We start from the raw sequence: 26461 nt of genomic DNA on the forward strand, positions 1-26461 counted from the left end.
ATTTAAATAAAGAAATACAATAAAAATAATTTTCCTCAATTGAAATTAAGCTGAAGTAAACTAAAATATGAATATTCAATAAACATTTACTTAAAAAAGTATATGAAAATTAGACATGTTGCCTGGACAACTAACTGAAATAAAGTAAGTTTAAGCACTAAAATGAATAAAAATTAAGCTAAAGAAATAAAAGCTAAATAATAATATAATAAAAACTTAGTTTAAATAAAGTTTAATATTTTGAATTTTTATTTAAATCTATAATAGTATTTAAGTAATGCTAAGATAGCACTTATAAAAAATATAGTACATTACATTCTGCTACTAAGCACAATTTTTTAGGTAAATGATTATGTAAAATCATAGTGACTTTTACAGAAGCATGTATATTTCCCATTTAACAGTCTTAGAATGCATGGTAGATCTGTCAAAAAAAATTGTATTGTACAAATTTCTGTATGAAGAAAATGAAGAAATATTTGACCTGCATGTAAACTGGAGGAGTCATTTCAGGCCAGCCAGTATAAAATTTACATCTGATACACAGTGTAGATGAGGCTGAGATCAAGTTGTAAAGAGCATAGATTAAAGATTCAGAAGTCATTTTTAAGACCATTTACCTAAAAGTTATATTCATAAACACATGAAGAACCCAATGGCCAATTTCTGAGAAGTTTGGTTGATATTTGGATCATTTTAATTTTGCCAACCAGGTATTGTAAAGTAAATCATAATCATTTTGAGATGTTTTTGAACAGATCTCTCTCCTCTCTCTCTCTCTCTCTCTCTCACACCCAATATATATATTAGGGCCGGGACTCGATTAAAAAAATTAATCTAATTAATTCGAGGCTTTGTAATTAATTAATCGAAATTAATCGCATTTTAATCGCATATAAATATTTGACCTGAGAACAGTGAGAAGTAATTTTTTTTCACATGGATTTATAGTATACCATTGAATAATGACTGAATACATAAGCTTAAGCAACAAAATATTGTTTATTTTTGTTCAACCAAGTCTAGCAGACCAGTGCAATTTTTGCCATGAAGTGTAGCAATAGCATATTTAGAAACAATTTAGAAATAGTAAATTTCAGAAATTCAGGAAGCTTATAGGTGCTGGAACCTTCTGTAAAGTGTTTTTTAAGTAATACACAATACTGTCAATTACATTCAGAACATTGGAAACCCTGACTATTAGAAAACATCAATCTGTTGCTTCAGAGGCCATAACATACTAAGTCCAACTCTCAATAACCTTGGCCAAAACAATAAAGAGTTCAACATAAACTTTTGCACCAACAAAATAATACATAGTTCAACATAAAGTGTAAAGTCCACGCTAGCTGCTATATGTTTTGCGTTGAGGTGATACTTGAGAATCGGATGTGCTGCGGTGATATGCGAACGCTAGTTGGTGCTCCAGTATAATCGGTCGGCCGAAACGCATCCAGTGAGAAACGTTCCGCGGTGCAAAAATAAGTTATTAAAAATGCGGGATTTTTTTTCTGTAATTAATTAATCTTAGTTAACGCGTTATTTTTTGTGTAATTAATTAATCTAAGTCCCGGCCCTAATATATATGCATTTAGCAGACTTACATTGCAACGTGTTCCCTGGGAATCAGACCCACAAACTTACGCTGCTAATTCAATGCTCTACCACTTGAGATAATTTATATCTATCTCTCTCTATATATATATATATATATACTGGAGGTGTAACGGTACGCTGCAAAAATCACGGTTCGGTACGTACCACTTTCTTCTTCTATTTCTTCTTCTTTCGGCTTTTCCTTCAGGGGTCGCCACAGTTAATCATCTCTCTCCACCTATCCCTATCTTCTGCACCCTCAACACTTGCACCCACTAGCTTCATATCCTTATTAATTCCATCTATATACCTCCTCTTTGGCATTCCTCTTTAGCCCCTTTCACACTGCATGTCGGACCTGGCATATTGACGGAACATTGCCGGGTAGCCTTCTGTGTGAAAGCAACCACGTCCCGGCATTGATTCCCGCATTAAACCCGGGTCGGGGACCTAGTAACATTGCCGGGTTGAACCCGGGACGAGCGCTGTGTGAACAAAAGCCAGATCTAATTCCGTGTCGAAGTGATGACGCACGTTATCACGTGACTCTTTTACTGGCTGTTTTGAAGGAATATCAACGTTGGCGACGAAAAAATATGTGCAAACTGTAATGAAGCAGAGATCAGTTAGTTCCTCACTTTCCGCGCTGACGCAGAGATCGTCTGCTTGCTTCAGTGAAAGTATAACGTGCCTAATGTTTTCGACTCGTACATTACACGACACGCCCTGATGTCACGTGTCGTTACGGGATCTTTACGGGTTGTGTGTGAAAGCTCGCACGTATCCCGGGTAATCACTGGCAGTGTGAAAGTGCAAAATCTAGCGACCGGGGAACAATTGCAGGAACACTTTACCCGTGTATTTGCCGGAATGGCAGTGAGAAAGGGGCTTTTGCCTCCTGCCTGGCAGCTCCATGTCCAACATTCTCCTACCAATATACTCACTCTCCCTCCTCTGAACGTGTTATATATATGTATGCATTTAGCAGACTTACAGTGCATTCAGGCTAACATTTTTTACCTAACGTGTTCCCTGGGAATCAAACCCACAAACTTACGCTGCTAATGCAATGCTCTACCACTTGAGATAATTTATATATATCTATATATATATTATATTATATTATATTATATTAACCATCTTAATCTGGCCTCCCTAACTTTGTCCCCCAAACGTCCAACATGAGCTGTCCCTCTGATGTACTCGTTCCTAATCCTGTTCAATCTTGTCACTCCCAAAGAGAACCTCAACATTTTCAACTCTGCTACCTCTAGCTCTGATTCCTGTCTCTTCCTCAGTGCCACTGTCTCTAAACCATACAGCCTAGCTGGTCTCACCACTGTCCTGTCCATTTTTTTTTCATGTGTGCTTTTTGCCAAATGGAAACTGATTACAAAATTAAATGCTGTTTAATAATGTTCTTTTTTAAAATTAGAGTACACTGTTCTGTGGGCAGCTACATCATTAAACAAATTCATGTACTTAGCTCTGAATTTGTATCTAATTTGACAAAATTCCAAAAATAATGGTGCTATAGGATCTGGCACAGTCCCAGCAGACAGCATGTGACATCATAAGAGCCTGCGGCAATGCAAGGACTAGAGCAACAGAAGGGGGTTTTCTCTGAGAATATGTTTTGTGAGAGGTCTCTTACACTAATCGATTGAAAATGGAAGAGGGGTGACTTTTGGTCATGTCAGTTACTTTGTTTAGTTTTGTTTACTTTTAATATATAAAATACTGTACAAAAATATAATTACAATTGCCATTAAATATCTACGAGTTTAATGTCAACATCCAGTCGTTGTTTAATATAGATGTTTTAGCAGCATTATAGGACTTCATACCTTTATTATGAAACCGTGAGACAAATCCAATCCATCACACTTGGGTGAGTTGTCCATCACAAGATACAGTTTACCAGAAAAAAAAAAATGTCCACAAACATGTAAACTTTTAGAAATGTTGATATGTTCTCATCAGATTTTGTCTGAAAGATTTACCCTCCATCATGTTTCTCCAAAAATGATGCAATCAGCGTTTATGTTGTAGAACTGTATGTGATATTACTCTCTCACAAACAAAATGAGTTTGCCTCCAAGCAGTTCAGTCTTGAGATATATAGCCAATTTTGTCGGTAAACTGCCAGCCTTTAGCTTTGTGATACATTTTTGACCGACAAAACTTTTAGCCAATGAGAAGTTGGTTTTAACAATTTGTTGGATGTTTATCTGCCATGTGAAAAACAGTCTTGGAAAAATGTTGGGTGAATTGTCTGAAGCAGGCTAGTGAAAATATCATCTTTAAAAAGCTGATTTGTTGTTGTTGGTCATGTATGTTATACTGATTAAAAGAATAGCTCACCCAAAAATGAAAATTTGCTGAAAATGTACCTACCCTCAAGCCACCCAAGATGTAGATGAGTTTGTTTCTTCATTGGCACAGATCTGGAGAACTTTCACTTGCTCACCAATGGATCCTCTGCAGTAAATGGGTGCTGTCAGAATGAGTCCAAACAGCTGATAAAATCATCACAGTGACCCACAAGTAATCCACACTACTCCAGTCTATCAATTGACATTTTGTGACGTGAACAGCTGCATGTTGGTAAGAAACAAATCCATCATGAAGTTGACTTCGACTTTAAACCGTTGCTTCTGGCCAAACTATGAATCCCTAATAACCTTATTCTGGTTATTAAGTCTATCCCATGTTATCTTCTTGCATCAAAATCCACTGACATATTTGTTTAGAACTGTTTTGGACTGTTTTTGCTTGTAAACAGTGCATGATTTCTCTCCTGGTTAAGGTGAGATAATTTTGGCACTGGAGAAAGTACTAATTTCAGCCAGAAGTGACAGTTTAAAGTAAAAGAAAAAAAGTTTAATGATGGATTTGTTGCTTACAAACATGCAAATTAAGTTTTCAAAAGACTTTAATTGGTGGACTGGAGTTGTGAGGATTACATGTTATTTTTGTGATGTTTTTATCAGCTGTTTTGAATCATTCTGATGGCACCCATTCACCGCAGAGGATCAATTGGTGAGCAATTGATATAATGCTAAATTTCTCCAAATGTATGTTTCCATGAAGAAACAATCTCATGAGTTGCAACTACTGTACATCTTGAATGGCTAATGGTGAGTACATTCTCAGCAAATTTTCATGGTTAGGTGAAGAATTCCTTTTAAAACTTTTGATCTGGACTAGATTATTAGGAATTAACTAAACCAGTCACCATGTCACTCAATGTGTTGTCTCTGCTTAGCTTGATTTTTAATATCTGCCCTTCCAAAGATACTGAATGAACATTTGCTATAGCTTGATTATTTTTGCTCCACAACAGAACTATCCAATACTCTTCATCTTCTCATCATGTATTTATCTTGTGAAGATTTGCAATGATGAACACATGGGATTTGAAAGAGTATCTTGTAAACTCTATGTCTGGTAGCACATGTTGGGTGACTTGTGCTCAGCTGTAAATTTGGCTGACTCCTCCAGCGCCCCTCTGACTGAGCTATGGCACACTCAAGTGCTATTATGCTAATCATACATCACGCATACCCTGAATATTCATTGAGGTCTGCTCTCCGTGATGTCCTCACTGAACTTCCTGTTACCTCCAGCCAGAGGGAGGAAAGGGAAGAGAAATGAAGGGGTAGCTGGAGGGAGGGGGACAAAGAAGGATTGCATTAAAATTGCCTGTGGGTCATCCATTAGACATGGTAGTGGGCAAGCTCTGGGAGGTCACATTAATTCCTGTGGCCTGTATCACTTCCCCCAAGTGCTGCTTATTTAATAACTCAGCAAGTGTTTGAATAAACATTTAATATGACCTTACTTTTATGAATGATTCTAATTTTATGCTCTATTAATAAATGTAATGACAAATATATATATATATATATATATATATATATATATATATATATATATATATATATATATATATATATATATACACATCACTGGGCTTTGTACATTTTCATTTGTCCATCCAGTTGGACTTGTAACCTGAAGGTCGCAGGTTCAAGTCTCGGTTCCCGCAGGAATTGTAGGTGGGGGGAGTGAATAACCAGCACCCTCTCCACCTTCAATGCCATGACTGAGGTGAGACCCTTGAGCAAGGCACTGTACCCCCAACTGCTCTTCTGGCGCCGCACTCTTCTGAGTGTTTGTTCATGGTGTGTGTGTGTGTTCACTGCTGTGTTTGCCTGCACTTGGATGGGTTAAAAGCACAAATACCAAGTATAGAACACCATACTTGACCACACTTCACTTATTAATATCATTATTATTTAAATGTTTGGGGTCATTAAAGGGTTTAATGTTGTTAAAATAATGTTGTAAAATAGTATTAAAAATGAAAATAACTTTATTATTATTTTACCTATCATTGTTGTTGTGCTGCTTAATATTTTTTGTGGAAACCATGACATATTTTATTGTATTTTTTATTTTCAGGATTCTTTATTGAGTAGAACATTCAAAAGAGAGGCATTTATTTGAACTATGGTGTTTTTTTTTTCTCTTCCCACCAAATGTGCCACTAAAATTCCACCATTTATATATTAGCCACAGAGAACATTTGGAAATGTATTTAAATCAGCACAATTTACAATAACAATGTTTGGTTTAGTACAGGCAAACAAATGTGTAATTTTTGAAGATATGAATGTATTTATATGATGAGCAATTGAAGATATAGCAACAGCACAACACTAATCTGGTAAAATTGACAGTTCTATCATTTAGCTCAAAACTCTCTTGCACGGCTCTGGTTGATCAGCCTTTGCTTATTATTCAGCCCTGTTTCAGATTTGTTAATTGATCACTGTTTTCTTTTTTCTTTTTCTTTTTGTAGTCTGTGCACATCATGACCCTGAGGAACTGGCGTGAGGTAAAGGCATCATTTTATAGCACATCACAAATGTTATATCTGAGTCACAATAATGAATCTGATAGTAATGGGACTTCTGATGTCCTGCAGTGTGTGGACCATCTGTTGAAGCAGGAGAAGTTCATGGAGGCTCTGTCTCTTGCTTGGTCCTTCCAAGAGGGCACCGCCAAAGCTGTGCTAGGTCGCTCCTTCTGTTCACATCCACTCTAAAATCAACACTTCTGTTAAACCAAATGACTGTTATTTTCTCAATTTCAGTGAAAATTATTACAGCTTTCAGACCTTAAAAGCTTTTAATTTGTAATTATGTAAGTTACAAATTATATACTCTTTTATTTTCCAAGAAATTCAGAATTTTTGTACAAAAGTCACAAAAAAATAAAATAAAATAAATGCTCTAATGATTCCACAAAATGCATATAGTAATGGAGAACTAATGGGATGTGTTTACGTAACAGGACTATTTGCAGACCCTGCTAAGAGAAAAGGTGTGGTTGCAGACAAGGTAAGATTCTTATTAATGCAGTGATACTGCTGTACATACATCTTTTCTTCAATTTTTAGTTGGATCCAGTGTTACCAACCTAAGCCAAAAAAAAAAAATAAATAAATAAAAGCAGCAACCTCTTGTTTACTTCATCTTAGTAAGGGGTTCATCCGTCAACAGGATAATGGCCTAAACCAGTGGTTTTCAACCTGTGGTCCGCGATAAAATCACGATTTGAGCGTGCGCGATTTCTAAATCGCTTTATACCACAATTTTCCGCGGCCCTGACCTCCCGTATCCGATCCCATCAGAATGCATTGCGCCTAGCGCGAGAACAGAGACTGGGCATATGCCTAACTCCAGGTTCACACACTGTCTGTGATGCGCCTTTTTTCTGAGCCAATGTTGACGGAACAGAGCGTTCTCACTGCGGTAAAAGGCTAGAAATAAAAACGTGTGATAATTCATGTCTAACACATGAGCATAGAGTGAATTTGTTAGTGAACAGGATGCAGTTTAAGTGAGAGGAGACACGTTTTAAGTGTGCACACTCTCTCCTCGCAAAGCAGTGTGTATCTGAGCAAGCACGACTGGTTTTGTGACAGAGCAAAGGAAATCTGCTGTGAACAGAGAGATTCGCACTCGTGCATTATTTTAATGTGCTTTCGCGTTATATTTATGCGCTCTCACTGCTGACCGCATACACATACTGTATACACACTGCAAACACCTGAGGCACAGCTACAATTAATGAGCTCTATGAACAATGCATGGCAAAAAAGAAAAAAAAGTCCCTGTATACAGGATTTTTTTTTTTTTTTTGCCACAAGTCTATACATTTTTTATACATCTTCACTATAGTGATAATTTTGACTTATGTCTGTTCTAGAGATGACTTTTTGATAAAGCTCTGATTGGTTTTCTTTTGGAAATATGTTTCAAATTAATCCTGAATGCATTTATGACTGTAAAAGCATATCGATGTGTGTCACAATTGAATCGCGATAGTTTTTTTTTTTTTTTTTTTTTTTTTGTCCATATCGCACAGCCCTAGTTTATTCAATAAATACAGTTTAAAATCTAGCTTCGGAGTACTAAGTTATTAACCCAACAATAGCGGGGTCAGTTAATTTTTTTGAAGTGGGCCGCGCAAACATATGTGTTTGGTTGTGTGGGCCGCCAGTTGAAAAAGGTTGGGAACCACTGGCCTAAACCATGCCTTAAGGATATGTCAGAGATCTCGAGGTCTCGAAGAGTAGTGGATAGTAGCTTAAAATCAGTCTTCAAATCAGTCTCCAGTATTAAACCTGGTTGAGCAGGTTTGGGGTTTAAAATCCCACTTCATTCCACTTTATTCTGTGAATACATTTTCCCCCTATTAAGACGGTATTTGATTTTCCTGCATAACATATTTCAAAATGAATTTACCTATCTGTAGCAATGTAAATGAGAGTTATTATGGCTAAATTAACTTTGTTGTTTTGCAAACAAAGGACACAATTCTATGATGATTTTCTCTTTTCACAGATTGTGGAAGTTTTGTTACGGTATGTGGATCGGTCTCTGAAAAATTGTCCCGAACAAGGGAAAATCCAGGTGATGGAGCACCATATTGATCATTTTTCCATATTGTTATTATTATTTAAAGATGTAGATATTAATTAAGACAGAGCTGTAGATTTTTTTAGCATCGAAGAGCTTTTTAGAGAGGTGAGAGTGAGGAGAGCAGACTGAGAGAGTGATGCAGACAGTCTCCTTTATGACAGTCTTTAGGCCCGCGGCATTCATTTTTAAACCACATCTCATCATAAAGCGGAAACCACATACAATAATGGCCCACTAATGTCATCTCTTCCCTGCCTCTGGGTCTCGCTTGCTCTCCGATTTCTTTTTGCCATTAAGAAGCACTCTCTCTTCACAAAAATAAGGCACTCACCATGGCCTAATGACAGATTTAGTTCTGTATATCTAGGGCAGAGTGGAATGTTATGCTGCTCTAACTGCCTGTCTGTCAGACACACTTTCACAGTCAGTTTTATCACAAGAGAAACATGCATATTTAATTTCTTCACCCATATGCGTTGGATTGAGGTTCTATTGTAATTAGGGCTGGAATATATGTCAGATAGATCAGATTCACAATATTATTTGTTGCTTTTTATTGATTCCAAAAATCTGCATTGTTCTAGTTCTGAAGAAATCTGTTTAGCCAAGTTCTACAAACACAGATTTCTTTCTCACTTTCTAGTTTACTTTTGTAGCCCTGATGTTATTTATTATCATGAATTAATGAATTTTCTCGTATTCCTCCAAACCCCATCACTCCATCTTTTTTTGCTCATGCTTGTTCTTCCTTTCTTCTCCTCTGCAAGGCATGGATCCTGTCATAGTGGATTATTGTCTATAATAAGTGTGTTTATACACACTCCTTTTCCTGAACACATACAGTACACACACTATATAGAATGCTGTTGAATGTATGTAATCTGAACCTGTTGTTTCTCTGTGAATCATCCCAGAGTTTGCAAAACAAGCCTGAAGCATTAATTAAATGTTCTGGTTTCAATATAATTTAAGCATTGCATCATATACCACTGGAAATCATTCCAGACCCTCAGTAAAAAAATAAAAATATATATTTTTTTTTAAATAAATAAACAAAAAAATAACACAACCATTGTTGGAGGTTGGTAGGATTTTTTGGATCTGTTCACCAAGGCTGCTTTTTTTTGATAACAAATACAGTAAAAACAGCAGTGTTGTGAAATATTATTAAAGTTATTGTAATTTAAAATAACTGTTTATAATATCTGTTGTAATATTGTAAAATGTTACTTATTTGTGTGATGTCAAAACTGATTTTTTTTAGTGGCTGTATGTTGTCCTGACAGAACTGTAGATTTATTTTATTTTATGTTATTTTATTTTATTTGTTTTTATTTTTTTATTTTTTTTGCACATAACACTGGTGCTAGAGTTGGAAAGTTCTGTGCTACAATAGTATGGCCTGTACAACAGGTATAAAACATATCTTACCATCTCTGTAAAAATAATAATAATAATAATAATAATAATAATAATAATAATAATAATAATAATAATAATAATAATAATAATAAAAGAAAATATACAAAAAGGATAGAGATCAATCCATTTGAATCAAGTGGTTTTGTGACAAGATATGTTGATTTATATAATGAACAGATTTTATTTAGGCTTTTATTTACAAGTATGTAATGAAGTGAATGATTTTACAAGTCATTGTATTGTATTTAAATGTCCACCATTTTAAATGTGCAATGTACAAAACGGCTTATAGACAAAAATATTAAAGTTGTTAAAGCAACTTTCACAGACTGATTTTTTTATTTATTTTAGGTTCATAGTTTAGAATATAATTATTTGGGTAATTCTGTTATGTTTCAAACTTGAACGCATGGCGTTCATATGTGACATCCATTGAAGTTTCCCAAGTGCACCTGAAGGCAGCATATGCTGAAGGGTAAATGAGAGGAAAACAATGATCACACGTCTAGAGAGATAAAGCAGACCAGTCTTATCATAGCATTGGGACATATATGTCACACAGAACAGCTCTACCTCTTCAGTTCTGCTACTGCCAGATATATTTTGCTTTGTGTGTAGGAGTGCTAATGAGAATCTGAAGATGGCGAGTGTGTGTTTGTGCATGTATGTGCTTGGTCTTAACTCTTCTATCAATGTATTGCACAGTGGTTAGCACTTGTGTGTCTTTGTTTTTACACTCACACGAGTAACCCAGCAGAGCAGAGCTTGTTAACTTGAGTAAAAAGTGTGATGAAGAGCAGATCTCTGCACTTCGATTATCCCGGCTAAAACTCCCTATCGTGTTAGCTCTACACCTCAGCACAATTTCAGCAGCAGCTCTCACAGTTTCAACAGCTGGAGGTTGAGGGAAGGGTTATCAGCAGTGCTGCATCCCGCTGATCACCCTTCCCTCAACCTCCAGCTGTTTCTGTATTAGTCTAACCACTTTATTCAGCCTCACAGAATTTATAGCAGTTTTGCCAAAGGATAGTCTTCCTGTTAATCATATTGAACAACACTTATTCTGAGGTGGTACTTTGATGGTAATTGTGGTAATACCACAATGCTTTGATCTATACCATACTGGAAAAAAATATACTCAGTGGAATTGCTTTGGAATGGCCAACTAGTAATCCCACAACCAACCAAAGATTATAATAGTACAGTGGTTCATGATCTTAGATTTTTACATTGGACATTTAGTTGGTGAGCCAGGAAATGAAATTGTGGTGATTTAAATAACGATAGAAGTAAAATTTTTGGTTGAACTAACTTTTCTTGCATAGTTTTGTTTAAGGTTTTTAAGAATGAGAGAAGTTTCAGGACATTTCTTTGTTGAATACCTGTCTTTGTTGAAGTCCTGTGAATAATCCTGTTCAAGAGCTGCACTTATCTTCAGCAGTGGTTCTCAGGATTTTTCACTCAATGATCCTCCATTGTCCAACACAATATTCTTGCCCCCCTCTCAGTATAGGCTAAAACAGTTCCAATATGTTCCGTAGTTATGAGAAAGCAGCTTTTCAGACCTTTTTTTATTAACAGAAGAGAGCATTGTACCTAAATATATGTATTAATTGCAATTTGTTCTGTGATTCTAGAAGTTTTAGGAACATGGACGTCCAGTCCTTTTTATGTTGTTAAGCTCAACAGTGTTTTTGGTTTTTCAGAATTTACCAAACAGTTGATTTGGAGACTTATAATATTATATATATCTCTCTGATGGATTTGTTTTTGTTTGAAGACTGACAATTGTCTTTTTTACTTGTATGGAGAGATCCTTTGACTGCAAGGTGTGGGTTTACAGCAACAGTTTCAAAATGCAAATGGCACTTTTGCATTTGGACCCTTCAACTCAATCAACTCCAGACCCTTAAAGAATAGCCCACATCCATCCAATGAACAGCTTTTGAGTCAATTGTTCAATAACTCAAAAAGGGGGTAGGACATATTAAAGACCTGTAATTCATTAACCTTTTTCTTCAATTTTGATGAATTGAGAATCTTTGCTTTAAGCCCATCTTCATGATATAACTGTACTTAAATGCGTTTTGGTCAGCAGCTAAAAAAAAAATTGTCCCTGTGTCCAAATATATATGGACCTTACTGTATGTATATGTACTGTATATAAAACATTCATCAACAGTATTACACATGCCTTCTTAAAGCTGCTGTAATTTCAGTGCCAGTACTATTGGCAAATAATGGATATTACCTTGGGATGGGGCAAGTTTTTTACATAATAAAAAAAAAAAAAGAAAAAAAAAAAAAAAAAAAAAAAAAAGTTTAATACCGAGCCTCTTCTGGTGACCCATCAGTTCGTCAATTTTGAAAAAATTACTAAAAAACATTGATTGGCATATCCCTATACTGAATGATGGACATATTTATAGACCATGGTATTTACGTGCTACTTAAGAAAAATGGAATTACCATAATACTTATTCAAATAATCAACATATGAACATTATGCTTTTTATTAGTGATTTGTTTTTGATCTTCTAAAGACTCTAAATGAATTTCATGGTTTGATAGACAAACTTAGAATTGAACATTGACATGTACACACACACACACACACACACACACATTATTCGAAACAAATTAACATCTAATGATAAAGCCATCCGCACATGAGACCACTAACTTAAAAACTGATATTGGAAAATAATATAACTTGTCCTATTTTGTAAGAAATTATCACTGAATTCAGAACATTTTTGGAAACAACACAATTCTTTTTTTTTTTTTTTCTCTCTCTCTGTCTGCACTTCTCGTCTTATTGTCATGGTATTTTCATTGCCTGTGGCTCATGGTGACCTTGGAATGATACACACATGAGCATGTGCATGTGTACACATGCACAAAAACACAAAGAAAACTGGCATCTCATTATCCTTGGGCCAAACTCGCAGACATCTCATTACTGCCCTGCACTTTCTCTCATGCTGATTATCTTCTCCATCTGTTCTCTCTCTCTAGCAATGTGTCAATGTTAGTCAGTGTCAGCAGATAACCTCAACTCCCCTCAGATCCAGGAACAGTGTCCTAAAGCTTCGCCCCAAAGTATGTTAGTGGAGTGCAGCCAGCAATAGCAGGTTTTCCTCTCTGCTGAAAGCCTCTAGATTCACTTCAGGTTTACCATTTCTCACTTGCTCCTTCCTTAGAAACTCTGCATGTTTCAAGTTTTATTTCTGTTAAAGAAGTATTTCTGGTACAAGTGAAGATCACTTGGCAGCATTTCTGGCATAAAGTTTCAAAATTTCACTTTATGAGTTTTTTTTTTTTTTACATTAATATGAGTTCCCCTAGCCTGTCTATGGCCCCTCAGTGGCTAGAAATTCTGATAGGTGTAAACCAAGCTCTTGGTGTCCTGCTCTGCCTTTGAGAAAATGAGAGCTCAGATGGGCCGATCTGGAATCTTCCCCTTGTCATCATAAGTGGAAAGGTTACCTCCCCTTTCTCTGCTTTGCCCTCCCAGAGAACCTGGGAGAAAACATTTAATTCAGTCGCAATGTCAGCACAGGTGTTACAAACAGACTTTTACGATATGGATTCGACAGCACCGCCACAAACATTGAGTACCAGTGTTCATTAATGCATGATCTGTGATCATTGATTTTTGATGTGTAGCTAATTATTCATGTTGTTCTCACAGACTTTCTTTCTAAATTGTTTAAAACTATTTATGCATCAGTGAATCAAGCCAATTACTAAATTACCAACTTCACATTGTTTCTCTTAGTAACATAGCATGATTCAAATTTGTTATTTAAATTGTGATTTAACTACACAAGAGCGATCAAAGAACACTCATTTATTTAGCGAGTATATCTGCACACTTGCCGAAACTGCCGTTATAATGAATGATGCCGTTATGCTGCACAACGAAGCTCTTACTGTATCCATGTAGATATTGTGTTTGCTGTTAGTTGTATTGAAAGCATTTTGTGAGAGAAAACGCTCTGCAATGAGGAGATCACTGCATTCAGGCGAAAAACAGACACTGTATACTCAATGCTCATCACTGCAGCCTTTCATGTGATGGAAAAAGATCTAAAAAATAATGCAATAATCAACACTTCCAAGATTTGTTAACCTTGACAGCTGTAATAGTAAAAAAAAAAAAAAAAAACATGTAGTAAAAGTATTTGAGAGGGATTCCACATGTAATACGTATTTCAAATGGAAAGTTGTCAGCCAATCACAACAGTTGGCATTTACTCTGTGTCTCACAGCAGACACTTCTGTTTTTATTACCTTTCTGGACATGGACAGTATACCGTACATACATTTTCAATGGCGGGACAGAAAGCTCTCAGACTTAATCTAAAATATCTTAAACTGTGTTCTGAAGATGAACAGAGTTCTTACGGGTTTGGAACGACATGAAGGGTGAGTCATTAATGACATAATTTTCATTTTCGGGTGAACTAACCCTTTAAGTATAATGAACACATTTGTCATGTTCAGGAAACCAGTTTACGATGATTTGAGCTTTGTAAAATGGAGCCTTATCCAGCCAGTCATAAAGGGAAGGTCAGCAACAATACTCAGGTAGGCGTTTAAACAATGTGGTGTTTAAACAATAATCAGTTGGAGCTGGGGCCCAAAGTGTTCCAAGAATATATCCCTTCACCATTACACCACCTCCACTTCCCTGAACTGTTAATACAAGGCAGGATGGATCCATTCTTTCATGTTGTTTACACCACATTCTGACCCTAACATCCGAATGCTGCAGCAGAAATAGAGATTCATGAGACCAGGCAACTTTTTCCAATCTTCTATTGTCCAATTTTGGTGAGCCTGTGGGAATTGTAGCCTCAGTTTCCTGTTCTTAGCTGAATGAAGTGGCACCCGTTGTTTTCTGCTCCTGTAGAAAACATTACACTGCTTCAAGGTTAAATAAGCTGTGTTTAACCTCGAAGCACTAATGCATAACTCGGTTGTAACAAGTGGTTATTTGAGTTACTGTTGCCTTTCTATCAACACAAACCATATTACTGTGACATCTGGCATCAGCAAGGCCTTTTCGCACACAGAACTGCTGCTCACTATATATCTTTTGGACCCTTCTCTGTAAACCCTGGAAATTTTAATACATGAAAATCCCAGTAGATCAGCAGTTTCTGAAGTACTCAGACCAGTCCATCTGGCACCAGCAACCATGGTACATTCAAAATCACCTTCTCCATTCTTGAACTGGTTTGAACTTCTGAAGATCATCTCGACCATGTCTACATGCCTAAATGCATTGTGTTGCTGCCATGTGATTGGTGGATATTTGTGTTACCGAGCAGGTGAACAGGTGCACCTAATAAAGTGGCTGGTGAATGTATTTGTGTGTTATAGTTGTAACAGGATATATGTGTATTTGTGTAATGTACTGAGAGCTTTAAAAAGCGTTTATGATGTACAGTATGTGTTCATTTTGTTGTGTGTGTGGTGAATTGCAGTGTGCATTTGTGGGAAACATTGATACGGCAACTTACCACACCCACATTCTTAAAGGGATAGTTGACCCAAAAATAAAAATTGCCCCATGGTTTACTCAACCTCAACTCAAGCCATCCTAGGTGTATTTGACCAAGTTTTGTTTCAAAGGAAAATTCTCCTCTTGGCTTATATCAACATTTTTCTTTACAAATCCTTGTTTTGCACTAGTCTGTGACTGGTGTTTTGTTTTATTCTGTTCGCTTTGCTTCCACATTCGTCACTTTTCACTGGAGCTTATGTACGCCTAAGTCCTACATCATCTGCCACTCTCTCAAACAACAGGTAGTGGAAGCTAGAAATTACGGCTTATAAAGTTTTACATACGGATATTATTCTTAAACAAACACATAACTTCACTTCAGAAGGCCTTTATTTACCACCGTAGCTGTGTTGAGCACTTTTTATGATGAATGGATGCACTTTATTGGATTTCAAAATCTCAGCACCCATTCACTGGCGTTTTAAAGCTTGGAAAAGTAAGGACATTTTTTATAACTCCAATTGCATTCATCTGAAAGAAGAAAGTCATATTAACCTAGGATGACTTTAGGGTGAGTACTGTAAATCATGGGGTAATTTTCATTTTTAGGTGAACTATCCCTATCAACATGTTTCAAACCTGTGGTAAGAACCATAAGAAACAGGTGCTAAAATAAGGGGTTTCATGACATTTAAACTCCTGCATTTGTATACTGGTACTTAAAAATAATATGGTACCAAAAATGTAAAATAGTGCAACATCACCATCAGCATTGCTTTATTTCATTACTTTTGAAATTTCAAGCCGGTGTGACATGTCATGTAACTCTCGGAGAATGCATAAACTGATTAAAAATAGGGACACCTTGAAATGCAATGCAGGTTGCTTTTAATAAAAGTGAGTGTGTGCCAAATGCATAAGGGTAATTTTAAATGTAAAGTGTGCAGTGAGGCAGATAAGTGATGGCTGCGGTGGATGATGTGAAAAATTTTGCTCGCTCCTCTTAACTCTGAAAAGCAGTGCTGTAGAAGCAAAACATACACAACCAAAATGAAAATTGGTTTAACTGCAGACCGAGCACCAGAAATCTGCAATAAAGACATGTGTCGCTTTAAAATGCATTACATCAGACCTTGCAAAGCATCTGTCCTTTGCTTATTCCCAATTACACAAGTACTTCAGAGCTCTGCAAATGACATAAACATAAATGCACACATTCTTAATAAGTTTGGGACAAAACATAGTTTAACTGCTTTTTATTTTATTCAGGATTATATTTCATTAAGCCTTTTATATTTAAAAAAAGAAGAAAAATAAATAAATAAATAAATAAATATAAATATATATATATATATATATATATATATATATATATATATATATATATATATATATATATATATATATATATATATACTTAAAAATTCTGTGACAAACGTCTCAGGTTACGAATGTAAGACACTGCGTCCTCTGAAGGGACACTATGGGGAACACCTCGTCGTGACCCGTGTCTGAAGCATACTTTGAAAAATGCCAATGTGTTGGCCGGCGACAGCCTCTGACGTCGCTACCGGCGCGACTATAAATACGCGCCAGTAGGACCCGTCACTTATCTTCTTCGTGAAGCTTGCGTCCGAAGCATGGCAGGGAGCTAGAGGACGCAGTGTCTCGTTCCCTCTCAGGGAACCATGGTTACATTCGTAACCTGAGACGTTCCCTGTCAAGGGAACTTCGAACTGCGTCCTCTGAAGGGAAACTATGGGGAACAGTATACCCACGCCGCCATGCTGAGGGGAGTGCAGGCCAGAATCATGGCAAACACTAAGTACCAACTCTACCATTTCACCGGGAGTCGCCCCTGGGGCGGTTCGACGGCTGTCCATGACATTATCCCTTATGGCCAAAGGCCTAAGCTACATACCCAACTTACCTGAAGGACCTCGGCCCGGGGTAGAGCTGAAGGCTTGGAATCACGAAAGATTCCTTTAAAGGGATACGGCTAAGAACTTAACACTGTTTATTACCAAGTCTTGCCTGTCACAAAGGAGGGGCTCTCGTGGCACTCTGATAGAGCAGCTCGTAGATGGAATGGCCCGGGAGCAGAGCAATTGGAGGACGGAATGTACAGATGAAGCCTCGGCCACGCCTGTACCATGGCGTCCAGGCCCAATGGAGCTGGATGAGTCAGAGGAAGCCGGAGGGGATAGTGCGACGCTCTCTTGAGCCGCAAAACCGATCCACCCAGGTCTGGCCAACCTCTCTAACTCTACTTCAACACCTTGGTGCGAAGGCGCCATTCCCCAAGCCTCAGCCCCTGCCTCAGCATGATGTCTGCTCTCTCACAGTGCGTCTCAAAACAGTATGTAGTACTGGAGCGCTCTGATGAAAAAACCGAGAATTCAGTCTCTCATGAGAGGAGGACTCCGAGCTCCGAGCAGCATGCTCATAGGCGACCCTTTTAGAAAAGGGGAGCGCTGCTAAACTACCGTGACAATTGCCCACACAGCCCCTCATGTTGAGAGGCGGTGCTTGAGGTGTATAACAAATACACACTGGTTGGATGAAGCCCAAGGAACCCCGGGGCTAATCATCTTAAGAAAGGGAACGAAGCGGAGCGTGTAACCCTTACCGTACAGGATTTTAGAAAGTGCGCAGAGCCTTGCGTGCACACTTACCACTTCACCAGAGAGACCTGATAACCACAATATGTGGGAGTTCACCTACAGAGAGGCCTAGATAGGCCTACTACCTTGTTACCAGATAACCACCTCAGTGAAAGGTAATATGGAACTCGACTCCAGGGAGGCCTGGTGAGGCCTACTACCTGACAACCACAAACCGTGGGAGCTTGTTTTTTTTTTAGTGGAAACGCACAGCATGTGGGAGCTAAATCTCCAGGGAGGCCTGGTGAGGCCTACTACCTGACAACCACAGTATGTCGGAGCTCGCCTTCAGAGAGACCTGGTGAAGCCTACTATCTGAAAACCACAATATGCTATTTAGTGGAAACGCACAGTATGTGGGAGCTAAATCTCCAGGGAGGCCTGGTGAGGCCTACTACCTGGCAACCACAGTATGTGGGAGCTCACCATCAGAGAGGCCTGGTGAAGCCTACTATCTGAAAAAAACCACAATATGCGGGAGTCCACACAGCCCCTCATGTTGAGGGAAGCGATGCTTGGGGCATATAACAAATACACACTGGTTGAATGAAGCCCAAGAAACCTCGGGGCTAATCATCTTAAGAAAGGGAACGAAGCGGAGCGCGTAACCCTTACCGTACAGGATTTTAGAAAGTGCGCAGAGCCTTGCGTGCACACTTACCACTTACGTGGATTTGAGACAGTGCGCAAAGTGTTCACGTGCACACTGACCACCATGTGGTTTTGAGACAGTACACAGGCTTAGCGTGTGTACAGAAAGGTTCCTAAGCATCGCAGAGGCGCTGGATCGCACGGGAGAGGCGAGCTCCAACCCTCAAACGGTAGCATCACCTGAGGCAGTACATACAGAAGGACTCCGTAACTACCACCTCCCCGGATGCGCCAAGCGGCCAGGCAGCCCCTCAGGGTGACCTGGCCGGATATCCATGAAATTCCCTGCAGTGCTGTGCCAGTTCTGACGATCAGCCAGGCTCCTCGGGAGGGGTGTGGGACGAGCAACCGCAGAGCGCTTGCTTCCCGCACGTGGAACTCGCTCCGCGGTGGGTGTCGCGCCCTGGGGGGGCGAACCCACGCGGCACGGCCGCCTGCCGAAAGCGTGTGATCGTGGCCAGAGCACAAGGCTGGAACTGAGCACTGTAAAGAAAACTCACAGAGTCTGTTAGAAGACATAACCTCCAGCAACATAACACCCATAAGCAAAAAGGGTTAATACTCACCCACCCTCCTGTACTGGAGTCCCGCTTTACGGGGCGCCCCCTTTTGGTCCGGACCGTCAGTAAGGTGGTCACTATGAAAATAGGACCAACCAAAAACATAACAGGTCCAGGATAGGAGATTGTTATGTGAGAAACTTTCCACCTATCCACGATCAGGTGGAGCGCTGGTGGCTACAGGGGAATTAGGCAGGGGAGAAATGAAACAGAATTTAAAAACATCCAAAAAGGAAGTGACGAACTCCTAGGTATCGCTCTGATCCGGACGAGAACGCTGCCCCGTCTGAACCACATCCCTCAGACCCTGCTTACCTCTTCGTGACCCACGATTCCTCTTGCCCCTGCCCTCAGGCGGGGGAGGAGCGCGAGCCGCGACACTAGCCTTCTGCGCCCATCTTCGATCCTCAGATCGAGATGGGCCAGGACCCCTTTGTTGTTCGGGCTCTGCTGCTGCGTATGATTTACCATTTAAGCGGGTTGTATCCTGGAAGGGCTTAGATGGCAAAGAGGGAGATTTTAGAGAGGATGTTCCCACACTGAAAGATAGCAAGCCAGCATCTCTTCTACAGGGGGCATCCTCTCATAGCCGTCCTCGTGCATGCCATCTAATCAGCATAACTGTATGCTGAAACCGATGGATGCGAGAGAAAAACGGCCTCTTCCATTCCTTTTCGACTTCTGCATGTAAGTCAGGCAAGAATGGGAGGCTCACCTGGGCTGGCGGGCTATGGTCAGAAAAATAACACTCATCGAGGCTACCTCGCGACGTTACCTTTCTGGCACACTTCCATGGCAAGTTCATTTATTTTTATTTTTATTTTATTTAATTTTTTTATTTATTTTTATTTTGCCGCGGCGTGATCCATAACCTCTAACAGCTCCCCATACGCAGAGCAGGAGAAATGAGCGGCTCAGCCTCAGCTTCTTCACCACTCTCAAATATCTCCTGCTCTTTCTGGGTAGAACCCAGCAGAGCACTAACTTCAGTGTCAGAAAGGGTTAATGACAACGCATCTTCCTCTCGAAGTTCGCTCTCGTTTGCCGCCGGAGAGTGTGAGAGGAAAAGTCCCTCTCTAAACTCCTTAGCGAGATCCACCTGTGATCCCCACGAGCTCATTCTCCTCCGTGCCTCGGCAACGGCGGGTCCTGAGCCGCGAGATCCAGATGACAAACGAGAGCGGAGCTTTTCCACAGAAAAACGCTCGCAGTGCGCGCAGATTGCCCCCTCAAGGACATTGCGCGCGTGCTCTTCGCCCAAACAAGAGACGCAAAGACTGTGTGTGTCATCAGGTGTCAAATAACGCTGACATGGATGTACACACTGTTTAAACGCCTTGCTAGTGGATGCCATGATAACAATAATAGATCGCTCTTACCATTCTGGTCGTTTCTCAGATGCACGCTTCAAACAAAACAGTCAATGAAGACGAAGAAGATAAGTGACGGGTCCTACGGGCGCGTATTTATAGTCGCGCCGGTAGCGACGTCAGAGGCTGTCGCCGACCAACACATTGGCGTTTTTCAAATTATGCTTCAGACACAGGTCACGACGAGGTGTTCCCCATAGTGTCCCTTCAGAGGACGCAGTTCGATGTTCCCTTGACAGGGAACTTTCATTTATATTCCAGATGAGCAGAAGATGAAATGCCCCTCATCTTTCTCCTCATATTCTGGGAGAATTATTTCTATACTTGCGACAAGCCAATTTCCTGCCTGTGTAATTTTGTTTCTTGTTGTATTATCAGTGCCAGTAAAGGTCAGCAGCTGCCTTTATCAGACCTGCCTCACACTTTCAGCCTCCTCTCTTTTCTGCCTCTCCTCTCTTGTTTTCACCATACACTCCTGTAATTTCTTGTTATTTTGTATATGACTAGACAGTTCATGGTAATCCATCTGAAAACATTTAAGCAAATGTAGCTGTAACCTTTAAAGGGTTAGTTCACCCAGATAGCAAATTTATGTAGTTAATAACTTACCCTCATGTTCTTTCAAACCTGTAAGACCTCCGTTTATCTTTGGAACACAGTTTAAGATATTTTAGATTTAGTCCGAGATCTCTCAGTTCCTCCATTGCAGCTTTGAGTACGGTATACTGTCCATTTCCAGAAAGTTAAGAAAAATGTCATCAAAGTAGTCCATGTGACATCAGAGGGTCAGTTAGAATTTTTTGAAGCATCGAAAATACATTTTGGTCCAAAAATAGCAAAAACAACGACTTTATTCAGCATTGTCTTCTCTTCCGTGTCTGTTGTGTGAGAGAGTTCAAATCAAAGCAGTCTGGATATCCGGTTCGCAAACGAATCATTCAGTTCACCAAATCGAACTGAATCGTTTTAAATGGTTCACATCTCTAATACACATTAATCCACAAATTACTTAAGCTGTTCACTTTTTTAATGTGGCTGACACTCCCTCTGAGTTCAAACAAGCTCCTGAAGCTGGTTGCCTTAAACTTTGTAAGTTCTCTCAACTTCTGAATTTTTTTTTACAGTGTAGGAAGTCAGGAATGACACCCAGTGGGAAATTAGCCCCGACAAGGAATGAAAAGCTATTTTTATGCCTCTCCTTATTAAATATGTATTTGTACAGTCAAGTTTCCCTTCGATTTGTAAATTTATTGGAGGAGAGTATTAAAATGAATCACACAGCGAATGTCTTCAGAAAAGTTTCATCAGTTCCATCTTCCCTCAGTGTAATGCGTAATAAAGCAGTGTTTAGAAGCAGGAGATTTGTTTAAAGAGGTTAACGTGAAAACAGATTTGTTCTGCTGTTCATAAGTGCCCTCTGCTCTGCGTTCCAATTGACAGGGTTCCTACGGGTGTTCACTGCTCCCTACTCCCTAATTGGACTTCACTGACAGTAATGTCTTTCGGACATTTTCACAACACTGTGTATAACAGTTTGGATTGATACATTATTTAAGAGATTTGAGTACTGTATAACATTGGTAGCTCTTATCCACTTTATTTTTTAAAAAGTAGCTCCCTTAATGAAATGATATTGGAGACCTGTGCACTAAGGGAAAGTCATGCAAGGAAATGTCTCGTTTATGTGCATGTTGAAAGGTTTCTGATTTTTTCCTTATATCTGCTGTTGACTCATATTTGAGCTGGAGATGAGATTAATGGTGCTGTGTCTCTAGATGTGAGATGTGCTGTCAGTTGTGACACTTTGTGTCAGTGGTTACAGAGAGTAGGTGTATTCACTGATGTTGTAGTGTTTAAAAAGCCCTGTTCACAGAATGCCAGAGTCTCTCATTATAGTTCTGTGAAAGTGTCTGTGTGTGTTGACATTGATGTGTGTATGTATTTTGGGGCTCTCAAAGACCCATGCCCTTGAGGGAAATGTGTTCTGTCATACTGGGACAAACTGTGATCCTCTTGAGCAAAAAACTCTCTGAGCAGATCTAAAGTAGTTCAGTACAGGGTTTCCACGTTCATAACAAACCCCCCAATATTCAATAAGTTTCAAAATTGTGATTTTGAATGACTGTTATTAAATAAATATTAATAGTTATATTAATTAATTCGATTTTATGAATTAATTCGAAGTCATGACAATTTCTGTTAAATTAACAATTGTACCAGTTTCAGCAGAACTGAAAATAATGGTAAATAATAATTATTTTTTTGAATTATCAATTTATAATTAATTTGAAGTAGGATTTACTTGAAAAGTTTTGGACTGGGTAGTCTAAAATGCAGCAGGAAGAGTTCTTACTAGAACCAGGAAGTATGACCATATTAGCCCGGTCCTGTCCACACTGCACTGGCTCCCTATCAAACATCGTATAGATTTTAAAATATTGCATATTACTTATAAAGCCCTGAATGGTTTAGCACCTCAGTATTTGAATGAGCTACTTTTACATTATACTCCTTTTCGTCCGCTACGTTCTCAAAACTCAGGCAATTTGATAATACCTAGAATATCAAAATCAACTGCGGGCGGCAGATCCTTTTCCTATTTGGCTCCTAAACTCTGGAATAACATACCTAACATTGTTTGGGAGGCAGACACACTCTTGCAGTTTAAATCTAGATTAAAGACCTATCTCTTTAACCCGGCATACACATAACATACTAATATGCTTTTAATATTCAAATCCGTTAAAGGATTTTTAGGCTGCATTAATTAGGTAAACCGGAACCGGAAACCCTTCACATAACACCCGATGTACTTGCTACATCATTAGAAGAATGGCATCTACACTAATATTTGTCTGTTTCTCTCTTGTTCCGAGGTCACCGTGGCCACCAGATCCAGTCTGTATCCAGATCAGAGGGTCACTGCAGTTGCCCGAATCCAGTTCGCATCCAGACCAGATGGTGGATCAGCACCTAGAAAGGACCACTACATCCCTGAAAGACAGCGGAAACCAGGACAACTAGAGCCCCAGATACAGATCCCCTGTAAAGACCTTATCTCAGAGGACCACCAGGAAAAGACCACAGGAAACAGATGATTCTTCTGCACAATCTGACTTTGCTGCAGCCTGGAATTGAACTACTGGTTTCGTCTGGTCAGAGGAGAACTGGCCCCCCAACTGAGCCTGGTTTCTCCCAAGGTTTTTTTCTCCATTCAGTCACCGATGGAGTTTCGGTTCCTTGCCGCTGTCGCCTCTGGCTTGCTTAGTTGTGGTCACTTCATCTACAGCGATATCATTGACTTGATTGCAAATAAATGCACAGACACTATTTAAACTGAACAGAGATGACATCACTGAATTCAATGATGAACAGCCTTAATTATCATTTTGCATTATTGAGACACTGTTTTCCAAATGAATGTTGTTCAGTGCTTTGACGCAATGTATTTTGTTTAAAGCACTATATAAATAAAGGTGATTGATTGATTGATTGAAAAGACAAAAACAAAAAAAACCTCTTTTTCACTTAAAAACTTATGTTTTCAAGTAAATAATATGCAATTATTGGAAACAGTTAGTAGATTTAATAAAACATTTTTAGAAAAGGTTTTTCTTTGTAAAATCTCAAACACTCAAAAACACTTAAATACCATAATGCTAATGCTTATATGTACTGTAGATTCTTTACATTTTTCCCTATCTTTTAAAATTCCTGTGTAAAGCATATTGTAAGTATTTTTAAACATTACTGCATCCATTTGTGAAGCATTTATACTTATTTGCTAAATCATCATGATTAAATAACAATGGCAGACAACATTCTACCTAAATATATTTTAATGTTTGAATTGTAAAGTTCATTATAAGATAAAAAGGATAAAAAGTTATGGATAATTGCAATGATATATTAGTTTAATAATATAATGTATAATTTTTTACTTCAATCACATTATAATTCCTCAGTCAGATTCAGAACTGATGTCTAGATCTTCCTGCCAAAACGCAGACCAATCTGAGTGAAAAGTCTCCCACTGTTTGGTGGAAAAAGACCCTTACTATAATGTCAAATTCTTGTTCACAATATACTGATTAACAAATGGATTCAAAGACTCAACTCTCAACCTTTCTCTCGTTCTCTCCCCCTCCTTGATTCTCTATTCTCTCTCTTCTTTTTTTATTCGATGCACATTATTTGGCATTTGGGCTCTTTCGTTTTTTCCCTGTTAAAGAAATGGGGTGAGGAACAGAATGAGATGAATAATAATGCTGAATGACTTTGATGTCCACAGTGCTATCATTAAAACCATCCTGTTTTCCACGAAACAAGGGTTCAGTGTAATGTAAAAATACATTTTCTGTCATTTTAATATAATTGGTAGTTTATGTGGTGATTCGGCCTGTTTTCTCTTTATTACTTTAGTGTAACTGGGTGGGCAGAGTGTCTGTTCACTCTATATGCATCAGTAGCCATGTTTCAGAACACAGAATTTAATTTACGCCTAAAACTCTAAAATTGTTTGTACATCACATGCAGCTGTAAAATATGGGATTAGTCCACATTTAAAGATAAAGTGAAAGTCATGACATTTGCCAAGGTAACCCATACTCTGCATTTAACCCATCCAAGTGCTCACACACAGCAGTGAGAACTGAACACACTGTGAACACACACACGGAGCAGTGGGCAGCTATATATCCAGCACCCAGGGAGCAACTTGGGGTTCAGCGCCTTGCTCAAGAGCACTTCAGCCATGGGTATTGAAGGTGGAAGAGAGCACTGTTCATTCACTCCACCCGACTCACAACTCCTGCCAGCACTGAGACTCAAACCTGTGACCTTTGGGTTACAAGTCCAACTCTCTAACCATTAGGCCACAGGAATGGCATGTGATTCAAATTAACCATTACCTTTAGGTGATGGTTGAAGATAAAATGTCCATTCTTTTGATATAAGGAGACCAGTACCTCCACCCCTCCAAGTGGTATGAGGAGTGTGGGAACAAGTTAAATTAGTGGAGAGGGCTGCGGGAGTGGCAGTGTCTTCAGGTTTGATCCAAGTCTCAGTCAGTGCCATGAGGTTGAGACCGGAATGAGTAGCAATAGAAGAAACAAAGTCTGCTTTGTTAACAGCAGACTGGCAGTTCCAGAGACCAACTGGAATAGAGAGCATAGTAGTAGAGTTCAGAGGGACAGGCTGTAGGTTTGTCGGACAGGCCTTCCTGCAATGTACATAGCGTGCTCTCTGAGTGTTAATAGTGATAGTAGAGATCTGAAAGCACATAGTGACTACAAGTGTAAGAAATAAGTATTTGAGAACAAGCTATACAAAAAGTTAAGAAAGAGGAGAAAAGCAATACTCAAGTGCCCTTTTGGTGTCCTTGCTCGGTGGAGTCACGCAGGTAGAGTCGATGGTCTTTACACTTGTCGGTCTTAACACAAGGAGGATTCACATGAGGGCTGCCGTGACCGCTACCGCGGTGAAGCTGATCGCTTTTATATTTGCCTGATTACCTGTGATTGAAGTCAGCTGGCCACGCCTCACTATTTAGCAGGCCGAAACTGGGCAGTCACGCGAAACCACTACAGGGGAACTGTCAATATCTGACTAGAGGCAAACATACACACATTAAACATACAGCTGCATCTCAATAAATTAGAATGTCATGGAACAGTTAATTTATTTCAGT

At 39.0% G+C, this 26461-nt stretch overlaps 1 protein-coding gene across 1 annotated transcript in view; it reads left to right on the forward strand.

Moving 5' to 3' along the window:
- vps8 (VPS8 subunit of CORVET complex) overlaps positions 1 to 26461 on the forward strand; it is a 171726-nt gene that overhangs the window by 56451 nt on the left and 88814 nt on the right. The window contains 6 exon segments of the mRNA XM_052546015.1: positions 6464 to 6499; positions 6590 to 6680; positions 6958 to 7004; positions 8514 to 8596; positions 9351 to 9385; positions 11843 to 11861. Coding sequence (XP_052401975.1) covers positions 6464 to 6499; positions 6590 to 6680; positions 6958 to 7004; positions 8514 to 8596; positions 9351 to 9385; positions 11843 to 11861 — 311 coding nt within the window.

The sequence above is a fragment of the Carassius gibelio genome, chromosome B1 (assembly GCF_023724105.1).
Source record: "Carassius gibelio isolate Cgi1373 ecotype wild population from Czech Republic chromosome B1, carGib1.2-hapl.c, whole genome shotgun sequence".
NCBI classification, from domain to species: domain Eukaryota; kingdom Metazoa; phylum Chordata; class Actinopteri; order Cypriniformes; family Cyprinidae; genus Carassius; species Carassius gibelio.